The 14368-nt window shown below is 40.6% G+C and overlaps 1 protein-coding gene across 2 annotated transcripts in view; it reads right to left on the bottom strand.

The window, feature by feature from the left end:
- Positions 1–3693: 3693 nt before the first annotated feature.
- Positions 3694–14368, bottom strand: part of LOC117516205 (nuclear factor of activated T-cells, cytoplasmic 3-like) — a 55441-nt gene continuing 44766 nt past the window's right edge. For both annotated transcript variants that reach the window (XM_034177124.1, XM_034177123.1), the window contains 3 exons: positions 14297–14352; positions 12439–13138; positions 3694–3944 (listed from right to left, as the gene is read on the bottom strand). In XM_034177124.1, the coding sequence (XP_034033015.1) occupies positions 3838–3944; positions 12439–13138; positions 14297–14352 (863 nt within the window). In that variant the 3' untranslated portion in view covers positions 3694–3837. The remainder of the gene's footprint in view (positions 3945–12438; positions 13139–14296; positions 14353–14368) is intronic.

The raw sequence follows: 14368 nt of genomic DNA, 5'->3' as shown, positions 1-14368 counted from the left end.
TTTGCAGCACCTCTCAAGCTCCATCAGATTGGATTGGGAGCATTGGTGCACAGCCATTTTCAGATCTCTCCAGAGATGTTCAATCAGATTTAGGTCTGGGCTCCGGCTGGGCCACTCAAGGACATTCACAGAGTTGTCCTGAAGCCACTCCTTTGATATCTTGGCTGTGTGTTTAGGGTCATTGTCCTACTGAAAGATGAACCATCGCCCCAGTCTGAGGTTAAGAGCGCTCTGGAGGCCAGCTCTAGGAAGAGTCCTGGTGGATCCAAACTTCTTTCATTTACAGATGATGGAGGCCACTGTGCTCAATGGGACCTTCAAAGCAACAGAAATGTTTCTGTACCCTTCCCCAGATTTGTGCATCAAGACAATCCTGTCTCAGAGGTCTACAGATAATACCTTTGACTTCATGCTTGGTTTGTGCTCTGACATGCACTGTCAACTGTGGGACTTTATATGTAGACAGGTGTGTCTTTCCAAATCATGTCAAATCAACTGAATTTACCCCAGGTGGACTCCAATTAAGCTGCAGAAACACCTAAAGGATGATCAGTGGAAACAGGATGCACCTGAGCTTAATTTTGAGCTTCATGGCAAAGGCTGTGGATACTTATGTACATGTGATTATGTATTTATTTTTTGCAGTTTTATTTTTAATAGTAAGTCCCTTCGGCTGCTCCCTTGTTTGCACTCGGGGTCGCCACAGCAAATCCAAGGTGGATCTGCATGTTGAATTGGCACAGGTTTTACACCGGATTCCCTTCCTGACGAAACTCCACATTACATGGAGAAATGTGGCAGGGGTGGGATTTGAACCCGGAGCCTTCTGAACTGAAACCAGGCGCATTAACCACTTGGCCACCACCCCGCATAATTTTTAATAAATTTGGGAAAAAAAAAACTGTTACACATTGTCATTATGGGGTACTGTGTGGAGAACTTTGAGGGAAAAATTTTCATCCATTTTGGAATAAGGCTAAAAAGTGGCACTGTGAATATTTTCTAGAAGCACTGTATAAATGTTCCAATTTGGTTCTGAGAACATAATGTCTTTGGTTTGACAGTGAGGTACAAGACAATTTTTCTCTGAGAAGCTAAAATTCCAAAGGCAGTTGAGTGAAATGGAATCTATAACGGGGTATTACAGCCACTGCTGGAAGGGGGTACGGTTAGACTTCAAGAACAAAGCCACAATGTTTGGAGTAAAAATTAAAAAACAGGTACGATTATGAGCATCGGTGAAATCTTTCGGACAACGCTCAGCTAAATTTGCTCTATAATACGCTCACATTACATGATCAATACACACCATCAATTAGCTTCAAGAAAACAGATTATACAAGACTGCTGCTATGGAGAAACAGAATTTGGAAAAGTTACAAAACAAAATCACAATGTTGTTTCGAGTTGTTAAGTTTCTAAGTGGGTTGTATGAAGCTGTTTTCTGATAATCTGTCATTCACGCGTCAAAAAGTTTTAATCGCATTTTTTTACATCTCCCCAAAAATACTTTTCAGAAACAACAGTCAAATAAAGAAATACACTTGTTTTATGAGTTTCAAAACCAATTTCAAGGTTTTTTTTTTAAGTTAAAAACCAGATTATTATTTACTACAACAACAACAGCAACAACAACAAAATAAATATTTCACTGTTGGATTCGAGCTGCTTTTAAGATGTACAGTAAGTCTCGCATATAATGGATTCAGGTGGACCAGCGAATTTTGTCCATTATAATCCAAATCCTCTATATGTATAAAACAGACAAAATCCACTGTACATATAAAATGGACAAAATCCGCTATAGATATAAAATGAACAAAATCTGTTATCTGTATGTACTGTATTAGTTACAGTCAGGAGGTGCCGAACGATTTATGGGGAATCTCCAACACCAATTACCCCTCGTTTACACTGCCTCCGGTGTTACCGTTGCGGGGTACAGATGTGGGGACCTGCAGAGAATCCAAGTCATTAAAAAGATACAAACCTCTCTCAGTGGCCACGGAGCTCTGCGGCTGCGGTTACCGAGACCCTGCGGTGCTGCGGATTTTTCCGCAAGAAGTCTATGCCGGAGCGCTCCACCACAAAACAGGAAGCATTTCCATGCCCGTTCATGTAGAAATGTTCGAGCAGTCTCTGGACCTGTTGCCGGAGTTGGCTGCAGCTCTGCACAGCACACACGGGGGCAATGTGAGTGGCCCGCTGCGGTGATTACTGAGCCCCCAGACTCCATAAGCGCATTGGAGGCAGTGAGAGCGAGGCTTTAGCCTTACGTATTTCCTTGATTAAAAGCCTGATCTTGAATTGGGCCTGCCTCATTTAATGACCAGGTCAAAACTTCATTTGAAAAAATAAACACCTGCCTTAAATAAGTACTGGACATTATGTGCATTAAAAAGATTACATTTGGTTTAGTCACTGTTTTTTCTGTCTGCTGTAAAATGGTACCTTAAAATCCTAAAGCCTGATTTATGCTTCTCCATATAACTCTGTGGCCATGCAATGATGTCGACGTGTGTAACCCTTTTAAAGTTCTCCGCTGTGTCTTTATGCAATTTACCACAGGAACAGCGGATTTTTATGGATTAATTTGTCCCTCAATCAGCTTCTTTATACAATCATCAACCTACAAACCAGCGGTACGGTACGTACAATTTTTCTCCATGAATTGCAGGTCATTTGAGCAAATATTGTGGCTTTGTAGACTTTTCTGCCAAACATATTTGATCCATGATCGAAATGTAATCAGAGTGCACACTGCAAAAACTTTTAAAAATATGACGAGCGAGGAAGGTGTGAAACCGGAAAAGTGACAAATCACAGCCCTTGCGGTCTCTGTCATTTAGTAGGTGTGCGGGTTCGCAGCCCTGCAGAGGGCTCTGATCTAAAGCAGTTGCTTTTGGTTCGCCACACCCAGGGATATGTGTGAAACTTAACACCATATTACAGAGCAGGCAACAAGCAGTATTTTCTTAATAATCACTGGCCTTGAATGAAGGCCTGACTCATTTAGGCACCGGGTCTGAGCACGGTTTGAAAAAATAAACACCTGGGCTTTTAATTAAGGAAATGCAGTACCCACTTTCCTTGAATCAGAAAGTGTCAGTGCTGAACTTCATTTTGTATCTCTGTTACTGGGCACATCCAGACTGCTCTGTGTACATGCGAGGGGTTTTTAACTGAAATTCATTGCGATGCGACGGGACGTTTTGTCCGATGTGAACGAAAAGCCGTTTATACAAAATCCGGTATATAAGGTGTTTATTACATGGAAAATTACAAAGACATTGGGACTTTTGCTTTTGTTTGGTGAGTAGGAATATCCAGTTTATACGATGATGGGTGAGGCAAGTTTTACTGTATTTTAAATCATTGCTGCTTCAAAAGTCAAAATCACTTTATTTCAAACGGTAAGGTACTAGAACCAAACAAAAACTTTTTTTTTCTTCTGTAACACATAAATCTGTAGCAGAATAATATTTTTGTGCAGAACAATTTATGTTTCTGACTTTCCTTCTTGTAAAATCTTGATGGTTAGATTTTGTCCAGGTTGTGACTTTCTGTGACAGTTTATTTCTTAAAATGTTATGGCTTTATAATAAAATAATAATAATAATAATAATAAAACAACTTCCAGCAGTGGTTCTAATAGTCCATCATCGTGACCTGATGAAGTTTTTGGGCTGGTGGTTTAGTTTCAGGCACTTGAAGTTGAGAATGCAAACATTCCTTTTTTGTTTTTTTTTTTTTTTTGTTTTTTTTGGTAATACAAAAAAAAAAAATCGTACAGTAGAGAAGCACTGCGGTCGTCTCCTGAGGAAAGCAGCGTAACTACTACGGGCCTCCACTCTGCTCCCAGTCGTACTGGTGGTACTGGTCATACTGGCTTGACTGTGCGGTGGCCCTCACACCGCCGATGTCTCTGTCGATGATCTCATTCACTGTGACAGGGAAAAAAAAGAGAAATTATTTAACTCCGTTTGATTTTAGAAAGAGGCGTTCAGAATTTATTCTTGGCCGCAAAATGTTTTCTGTTCAGGTTTACAAAGATCATCTGAAAATATTATGAGGCTTTTTTTCTTCTTCTTCTTCGGGATTCCCAAAATCTGGGTCCTGTTTTTGACTGGGACTTTAAGGGATGAAGTGAAGAGTGGTATTTACTATGCCCATGGATGTTCTGTTTATCGTCATCTCAGTAACATTTTCCAAAACCTTGAAAAGGGATTTGGTTGTAAACTGGAATAGAACCTAAAATCATGTTTCTAGGAAGATATGCTCAAAGGCTGTGGAGGAAGGGAACATAAAACTCTAAGTGGACGAGAGGATGTGTTAGTCTGGTAGATTTTTACAAAAACCTGTTGAAAGATTACAACAAAGTATTTGTCATATTACTGATCTCCAAACTCAGGGGACAATGTTAGATGTCATAAAAATGATTATGGAGGTGGAACCGCAAAAAAGTGGATGGAGTCAGCATATTTAAACAGTGCTTAAAGCACGGTATGCACTGTGCAATTTTTGGTTGTCCCAGATGAAAGATTAGCAACGTGAAAGAAACGGGATCTTTAGTCATGAAACCTGAAAACGGTGATCTCAGGCCGCACTGTGAGACAGGTTCAAGGTTCAAGGACGGCCGTTATCACACTCGAGCAACCAAAGACAGCTTCGGACAATGTTTGAAACACCAAAACCTACATCTAGAAATGCAGCTTGAAATGACGTGGGCAACTACAAGCTGCTACTTCCGCGGTCTTCGTTCTTAAGGTGATCTCATGACGTTTCTTCCCACAATTCTGTGTTACGTCACACAGTCTTGCAAATATCACATCTGGAGTTTTACCCGAGTTAAATAAATCCATGAGGCTCACAGAGAACTGTGGTGAGAATGGGCACTAAGAAGCTGCTCTCAGCTAGGGCTGCAACAAACGATTATTTGGATCATCGATGAATCTGATGGGGTTTCGACACGATTAATCGATTAATTGGATTAGTGGGGAATTTTTTTTTAAATGTGCCAGGGAAACAATTTTTCTCTCCTTCCATCACTTTATTTAACAACAGAACATTATTTGAAAACTTAAAATACTTGAAAATCAACAAATCATCAAATGTCCCTTGGCTGTTGAAATATAAAATAATAAAGAATAAAACAGTTTATAATAAAGAACAAAAATAATTATTTCAAATGACATTGCTTTATCAAAGTGCTGAGTTGCCATAAAACAACATTGAAACATATGTTATAAAATATATGGTGAAAAAAATAGGTATTTTTGTTGCTGCAAATGAGCAATTAGCATAACCAGTTAACCATAAAACCTAAATCAAAAACTGTAGCCTGACTCATATGTGCAACATTCTCTGTATAACTTGTAAACTATGTGGTCATTTCACAATGACACATGGGACTCATGTCTCTTTCTCTAAAATTGTATTATAGCATTATTAGTTATTATTACTATTATTATTGTTGCTATTATTATTATTTATAAATAAAAATAAATTTAAAAATATTCTAATTTGTAATACATTTGACTCTTTTGCGACAACAAACGCTGAGCCATTAATTATTATACAGAAAACAAATGCACAAACATGCTGAAATGCCAGCAGCTTAATGCTAACTTTAACAGTGAAAACGCTATAGACATGCTAACGCATTAGCATCTGCGTTAGCATAAAATACATCTATCAACTGTTTCAGAAGACCATAACAGTTCAGTTTAACATAAAAAAGGTAAATATTCCTCACAGACATATGCTCTTTGGGGTTTTAGTGGGGAAAAATTAAGATAAAGCGAAATAAAACAAATGAAACCAATGAAGCAGCAGCTCGAAGCACTCCTTCATTGGTTCACGATTCAAAGCAAAGCTCAGTTGATTACATGGAAGAAACGAAACATTTGCAGGAAAACAAAGTTATTTAGCAACTAATCGATGACTAAATTAGTTGACAACTATTTTAATAATCGATTTTAATCGATTAACTCGATTAGTTGTTTCAGCTTTACTCTCAGCAGAGTCCGACTCTGTTTTCAGGCCGCTGAATGTTCAGTCTGTTCACAGCTGAAACTTGCTCAGGAAATAATCTCACACAAAACACATTTTGCTGCTGCTCTGCTCAGTCAACACAGTCTGCACCGAGATAGTGTGGCACCCAAAAGTTGGAAAGAAAAAAAAAAGTTTTATTCATATTCATTCCATGTGCTGTGGCGCCGTGATGGTTAGCACACAGAGAGAAGGTACACTGTTCAAACCCATGAGCGCTCAGTTCCTTTCTATGTGGCATTTGCATGTCTGCCCACAGGGTCACCACATGCACAATAGATTCTTATTCTTCCTCCATGTAGACCCAGAGTAGCATCATCAAGAGCAGATGGCATAGAAGTCTGGCCATATTCATAAAAAAAAAATCAGAGTTCTGTAGATCAGATGAAGACGGGTAACCAGGAACCTTCTGTTTTGGAAGCAGGCGCACTCAGAGCCTGGCCACCACACTGCCCAGCCGTGACATGAATGTTGACTTTCAAATAAATAAAAAAGAGGCAGTTCCACTGACCATACTGTTTTGTTTGTTTGATTAATTTAATTGGCTAACTCTGCATTTCTAAAAGAGAAGGAACAAGGCAGAGCGGTTTGAGCCTCAGATGTCTTGAGTCACTGGACTCCCGCTGAGGATAATCCTGCTTTTGAGCCGGAGCTGCAGCAGCTTCATTATGTGGCATTCCAAGGTGCTTTGTCTTTCTTTCATCGGCCGTTCTGAGAAAAGAGAAAAAAAAAAAAAAAAGATACAGAAGAAAGAAGCCTTCTGGAAAAAAATAATCACTGCATTACAGGCAGATTAACGCCAGCAAGACTGACAGGAACGAGGTCTGAACAGTTTTCACAAGCGACATCATCATTTTAATGAACCCTGATTCATATCTGAGTCCGTTTGTTTAATACAGCTTTCATAAAACATGTATTTCACCTCGTTGATGCTCTCGAAGCTGCTGCGTCAGCGCTCACCTGCTGAAAAAAAACAATGTATTTACCTTCTGTGTTACGGGGCATCTCAAACATCTGCTACCTTCATCGTTCCTCCCAATGTTTAAAGATCACATAATGAATTCACGTCTTTGTGAGCGAGTGTGATGAGTCTCCACTGCTTCAAAGCTCTGGGACACTGTGTTCTTTATTTTTTCCTGCTCTTAATCATTAGTTTTACTGCATTTCATTGTAGTTAAATTGACTTTATTATTTATTCTAATTTTTATGACCCCAGGCCAAAATATGGTCATCAGGTGTTGCGAAGACTTTGCATCTATCTGTCTAAGTCCAGTCCTTTTACTGCCTGGGTCTTCAAATTCACAGGGAACATTCTTGGGACACAGACCTTGGACAAGTTCAAAGATGGCTAACCTTGAGCTGTTCTAAAGGGGTCAAAAGGTCACATTCTTTCTAAACACTTTGGGGTACTTTAGCATTGCGTTCTATATTTATACATTTTAGGATCAAATCTACTCCATTATTATACAATAAGTTATGAAACAGAACTGGTTCTTGGCAGATTTTTTTCTCAACCTAATTACAAGTTAGCTACAATCTAACCACTAGGGGCAGTGTGCAGCACGTCATGCCTGGCCTGCATGTAAGCACGAAGGCAGAAACATGCACATGTTCTTTTCCCTGGAGTTCTAAAACTACTACGTGTACACTTGGTTCTCTTATCAATTTCAGCTCTCGTGAACATGCACGAACCTGCTGTCCACTCCCACCTTTTCACATGAATGGGTGCAGACACAACCTCAAACAACCCACGTGCATGTACAAACTGTCACACAGCAGAGAACAATGTGGAAATGAAACTGAAAAAAGTGCATAAGAAGCACCATAACCCTATAGTCAGATTAGCTACAAATTTGAGTGGAAACAGTTGGAGTTTGTCACCTGATGGGCATTCCTGGGGTGTGGGCAGCTCGTGGTTACTTGCCGGTAATGTGCACAATGTTTAATGACAGATTATAAAAGAAGGGAAACCCAGCACTGCCACCACAAGTTTTTCCTGCATGCTTGAGTGCTTAACGGAACCAAAGTTCACTTGATTTGTTTCAGTCCCAACGTCTTTCACAGTGACGTTCCAGTGGTGGGCACAGTTCCGCTAATCCGCTAACCACTAATTAGTGAAGCTAACTTTTTCGCTAGCGGATTAGCTTTTCAGCTAATTTTACTTCTGCTAACTTTCAGTCCGCTAACATTTCTTTGGTGCCATAGTGAGTAAGACAAAACATTTGTAAACCCTAAAACCAGACATTAATTCCTGTCTGTTGGGTGTTTTGCAACAGCCAGGCTGCCGTAAGGAACCCATTCCTCTCCCAACAGAGGGGGCGGGCCGGCTGCCGGCACTGCTCGAAAAAAGCATCATTTACTTTCAACATACAGCAGCTCAAACAGTGGCACAAGAGATAAATCGGAACATCGTTTTCACTCATGGTCACAACAAAACTTCACCAAACTAACTACAATCCTTTTATGATCGACAGAGTGTCTGCTTTAAAAGACAGCGTGCACATGCAAACGAGGGTGAGCTACAAATAGTCCTTGATTTGCACGTTCTGTGATCCACAAACACAAAATTTCCAATTTGTAACTTGTATGTTGGTTTTTACAAATAGATGTGTATTTGTAAATACGTCATTTTTTTTCCATTTGTTTAAAAAAAGGCATTTGCAAAACTGAAAATTTTGTTTGTGAAGTGTGACTCAGCGTGTTGGCCGCTTTTCACACTCCCATCCAGTAGATGGCAGTGTTCTATGCATTCTGATGGGGGGGGTGATGAGACGAGTCTAATTTCCCATAATGCCTTTTGGCGCTTGTGTCGGTTCAACACTAACTCCTTCAGAATTCGTGCATTACTTTAAAAGTTGCTGTTACTGTGTTGATAAACTGTCCGGAATTAGTCTGTTTATACATGAAACCATGAGTGAAAGTACCTTGCATTTGAGCTACACTGCCACCGTGAAAGGTAAGTGACATGTCATTGTAGCAGCTGACAGGGTGTTTAAAGACACAAGCGCTGCACTGAATTTACTCAAATGCCTCTGTGGCACTAAAAGTCAAAACTGGTTTATCAGTCGCTGACAGTGTGCCGAGTCAATACTAACACTTAGCAGTTAGCTGTAACTTCTGCTGTTTTTTTTAGGAGTTTATCGGTTTAGCATTATAAAAGTTAACTTTCCAGTTAGTGGATTAGTGGTTATTAAAGCTAACTGTTCAGTTAGCTGTGCCCACCACTGTGACGTTCCTGTACTGCTAGTTAGCATGCTAGCATCTCTGTAAAATGTCTTCTAAGTCACTTTATTATCTGGTTGCAAAAATAGCGTTTTTAGATTTAAAAGTGTTTATTTTTCACTAACTTCTACAAAATATATGAGGAAAAAAGCAACCATTGTCTCTTGTCACAGCAAAATGCTCACTCTAATTGAAAATGAATGACAGGTCGTTGCTTTGCTTCTGTCGCTTGTGGCTAATGTGACAAGCAAATGTGGGACTGAGACTGTCCACGGACAGACAGAGAAATAAAAATCTTTTTCAATTGGTGGCCTTGGTTTTGTAATCGTAAACAAAACAAGCAAATACTCAGCTGAGGTCCCCTGACTATGATGCTGATATATACATGTGATGTGTACATGTAGGTGTTAGCAGATAAATGTGGGCATTGAAAACATGAGTTTCTATACAGCAGAATGATTTGCCGGAGAGAGGCAGTTTCATAAAGAGTACAAACCATTGCTGAAATTGAAGTGCATGTGTACTGTTAAGTGTAATTATTACTTCAGACCAAAATTTGTGCATGAAAGTGAAAGTAAACATTTCTGAGGTCGGACGCCGCCTTTTTCACTAATGACCTGGAGGTCCAAGGTTAAATGCAATCAGGTCAAGATAGTCAGGATGTGTGATTTCCGATAGGTGTTCAATACAAATGTAAGCTAAATGTAAGTGATACAGCTTATAAAGTCAGGCAGTGGGTATCTTTGTCTGCCATTATCTTGGATGACCTTGAAAATCTGGGCCAAGGTCATATCCCTGGATGTCACATTTGTGTCTGTGTACAATACAGTATGGGTGGGTGGGTACTATTTATGCAAGGGAAAGAAGGAAATCTGGATTCCTCAAAATGTGACGGGCGCACAGACGGATGGAGTCCAAAGCCAATGAAGGGGAAAATATGCAGAGCACTGCAGTGACCACCGCACTAAGAATAAAAAAATAAAATAAAACAAAGAAAAATAACAATACGAGGGCTCATAAAAATTAGTTCACTCATTATTAAACACTGCAGTTTGTGAACAGCAAATAATTTACCACTTCACCATTACTGCATATCATAATAATTTTTAAACGAAATGTAGGTTCTGTCACACTGGTCACATTGTTTTATGCTAAAATCATTAAAATTCATATCAGCATATTTTTCTTTTCCTCTTCATCACATCAGGTTTGACCAGATCTGAAAACCAGCTGTACGTCTGGTCTGAAGAATGCGTGCAGTCTCACTGTCCATACGTTACGGGGAAAAGTACACACGTGGTTTTTGTGTGTACACATTGTTTATAAATGAGGCTCCAGGTCTAACCCCCCCCCACACACACACACACACACACACACACACACACAGCAAGAATGTGCCAACTCCACACAGTACAGACACAGCTACTGTCTCCGGACAGCTGAGATTTAAAGTCAAGCTGAAAGTGTGAGTGTGGCGGGTCAGAGGTCTGACGCCAGCAGCTCACCACCAACTGAAGCACAGTGACGCTGCTTCAGCTGCTTCATTCACGCAGCAGCCACCACACAAATCTATTAATAATTCAGATCAGAGGAGTCGCACAAGACTACAGAATAGAGTGTATTCTCACACACACACACACACACACACACACACACACACACACACACACACACACACACACACACACACACACACACACACACACACACACACACACACACACACACACACTGCGATTTTGCTCCATCTGAGCACAAACTCATGACCCAAGAAAAAACAGATCAAAGCCTACAGCTGCTGTGACACACAGTCACCGTGTCATCCATCATCCCTTCACATGACTGACGGCTGTAAAGGTCAGTTCACACACGCTCCGCCCTGAATCAGACTGAACACGGTCTGAATGGGAGTTAACTCCTGCAGGTATGCTGTGATAGTTTTAAACGTCTATGATGTTGACATGAAGCACTTTGAGCTGCACAGTTTGTATAAAAGGAACTTCTCTGTAAATAAGGATTATTATTATTATCATTATTACAAACAATCAAGTAAAGTCTGGGAGCGTGTGGTGTGGCTGCGACACCCACGGAACTGCTTTGGGTCCTGGATGGCAACCACTCAGGGAGAAAACCACCAATCCATCACCATCTCTCTAAAAGAACCATCTATTTGCCTCAGCCAGGGGAAGCGTGGGCGTGTCCTTTGTCTTCTCACATCACTGGGGTCCTCACTCTGGATCATGCACAGAGAAATGCATCACACGGAATGTCAATGCTGATATTCCCTCACAATGCAAGGGCTACTCCTCATCTTAGTCACCCTAAGTTTGATGCAGTCATTCCAACAGTACCCAAGGATCCTTCAAAGAGACCTAGTACCAAAGACATCCAGTTGTCATCTTACATCACTGGTGAGTACCAAAGTCTCACAACCATAGTCTAGGACAGGTAGTACCAGGACCCCAATGTCTTGGACCTTTGTTCTCCTCCAAAGGTATTGGCATCTTGAAGACCACTGTCCAGCGACTTTAGGACTCCATAAGCTCTTCCCAGACATCTCTCAATATCAAGATGCCAAGAACCCAGAGACATGAATGCCATTGCCGAGATAAGTGAAAGTTTCTGCAACTTCAACACTTTCACCACATACAGATACACTTCTGTTTGTAGAGTCCAGGAAGTCATTCAATTAAAAGCCTGGAGTCTTGAGTAAGTAAAGGTCCCACCACATATTTGTTCCATCCACCCACTAAATCCACACACTGACGATAATGTGCAACATTCCATCCCATAATGTGCAATATTTATAATTTTTAACAATGTATATAATAACATACTTATTCTGCAATGTACATACCATCCAGGACCGTGCACTTTACCTTCTAATGTTTACATTGTACATATATATATCGTTACATATATTTTTTGATACTTATTATTTGATATTGCTGCTTTTCTTTCTTACTTGCCTGCACTGATTTTGGAGTTGGCTTTTAATCTCGTTGTATATTGTATAATGATAATAAAAGGCATTCTATTCTATTCTATTCTATTCAGAAGTGTCCGCAAGGCACATCCTTGCAGGCACCTTCCCTGGCACAGAGGGGTGGTGTAATACTTTAAAAGTTGTTACAATCAATGCAATGAATTTTCAAAAACTCTTACCATCATCCAGAGTGATCTCCTGGAGGCCCAAGGATCCCAGATTCAGATGCTCATCTGGCTCCTGCTTGATGTTCACCACCTCCCTGTCCTTCTCAGAGTCTGTGGTGGTCAGGAAGGTTCTCTTGGAAACCAGAGATGGAGACGGTTCCCTCTGAGGTTCACCAGAGAAGGGGAGAGGAGACGCTGAGGCAGACTGGTGAGCCTCAGAGGAAGCCTGAGGATCGACGGAGAAAGTCTGAAGTTGCAACGTGGAGATGTGAGGATGGATCGACAAGGTCTGAGGAAGTGCAGAGGTCTGAGGAGTTTTCAAGAGCGACTCAGAAGGAATGGAGGACAATTGAGGAAACATCAGGAAGGTTTGGAGAGAAGAAGGATGGTGAGGAATGTCCTGCGTGGGAGAACCACGATGCACTGGGAGATGATGGGAGTTAAAAGCTACATCTGGTTCACGGGTTCTCTCCTGTGAGGACACCAGGTAGGAGAAGCCACAGGATGTGTCCAGGATGATATCTGGATCCCAGCACTCCTGTTTAACCACCTGTGGTCCAGCAGCAGTGAGGTGGTGATGTCTGGATTCAGGCAGGTAGGTGAAGCTCTGTGTTAGACTTCTTCTCTTCTTCCCGTTAGACATGTAGAACTGGACTTGGACCGGACACTTTGTCTTCTTATTGTAAGGAGGAACCTCCACTACAATGCGGGACTGAAATAAGACAGAATTAATGTATACAGAACTACCCAGAAAACACACATATCTGAACAGAAAACAAAATCTGTCATTAAGACCCTGAATATGAGTCAGATCCAAAAACTCAAAACTCCGCCCCACAATGTATGAGGGGAGAGGGAGAAGTTTTGAGTCTGACTCCATCTTTTGCAGTCTGAGAAACCAACATTTCTTGAGAATGTGTCAAGTTTTGACTCACTGGCTGCAATGTAGAGACATGATGGTTTTGCAGAATGCAAAAGATGGAGAACCACACCCTACTTTTTCTGGGTCAGGCTCAAACCTTCTCCAACACCCCTCATATAGTCTATTTCAGCCCAGGAATAATGTTTAAGCAATGAGTGTGTGTGTATGTGTGTGTGCGCGTGTGTGTGTACAATGCATCCAGAAAGTATTCACAGCTCGTCACTTTTTCCACATAGTCATGTTACAGCCTTATTCCAAAATGAATGAAATTATTTTTTCCCTGAAAAATCCTACATGCAATGCCTCATGATGACAATGTGAAAAAATTTGTTTTTTTTTTTTTTTTTGGTTTTTTTTTTTTTTTAGACTTTTTGCAAATTTATAAAATAAAATTAAAAAAAAAGAAATCACATGTACATAGGTATTCACAAGCCTATGCCATGAAGCTCAAATTTGAGCTCAGGTCCATCCTGTTTCCACTGATCATCCCTGAGATGTTTCTACAGCTTAATTGGACTCCACCCGGTGTAAATTCAGTTGATGTGGCACACACCTGTCTACATATAAGGTCCCACAATTGACAGTGCATGTCAGAGCACAAAACAAGCATGAATGACAAAAGAATTGTCTGTAGACATTTCTGCTGCTTTGAAGGTCTCAATGAGCACAGTGGCCTCCATCATCTGCAAATGGATGAAGTACGGATCCACCAGGACTCTTCCTAGAGCTGGCCGCCTGTCTAAACTGCGTGATCGAGGGAGAAGGACCTTATTCAGGGATGTGACCTAGAAGCCAATAGTCACTTAAAAAAAAAAAAAAACTTTTTTACATTGTCATTATGGGGTATTGTGAGTACAATTTTGAGGGGAAAAATAATTCATTCAATTTTGGAATAACAACTTGCTTAGTTGTGTTCTCTAAAAAACAAACAAAATTTTGTTTACTTACGCCTCTGCTTTTTCCTGGCACAACTTTGGCATCAACTTCCCACAGTGACCTCCCATCTAAAAGCAGTCGCAC

This window comes from Thalassophryne amazonica, chromosome 8, assembly GCF_902500255.1.
Source record: "Thalassophryne amazonica chromosome 8, fThaAma1.1, whole genome shotgun sequence".
NCBI lineage: Eukaryota > Metazoa > Chordata > Actinopteri > Batrachoidiformes > Batrachoididae > Thalassophryne > Thalassophryne amazonica.
The sequence above is the reverse complement of the archived record's forward strand: the minus strand, read 5'-3'. Positions and strand labels throughout refer to the sequence as shown.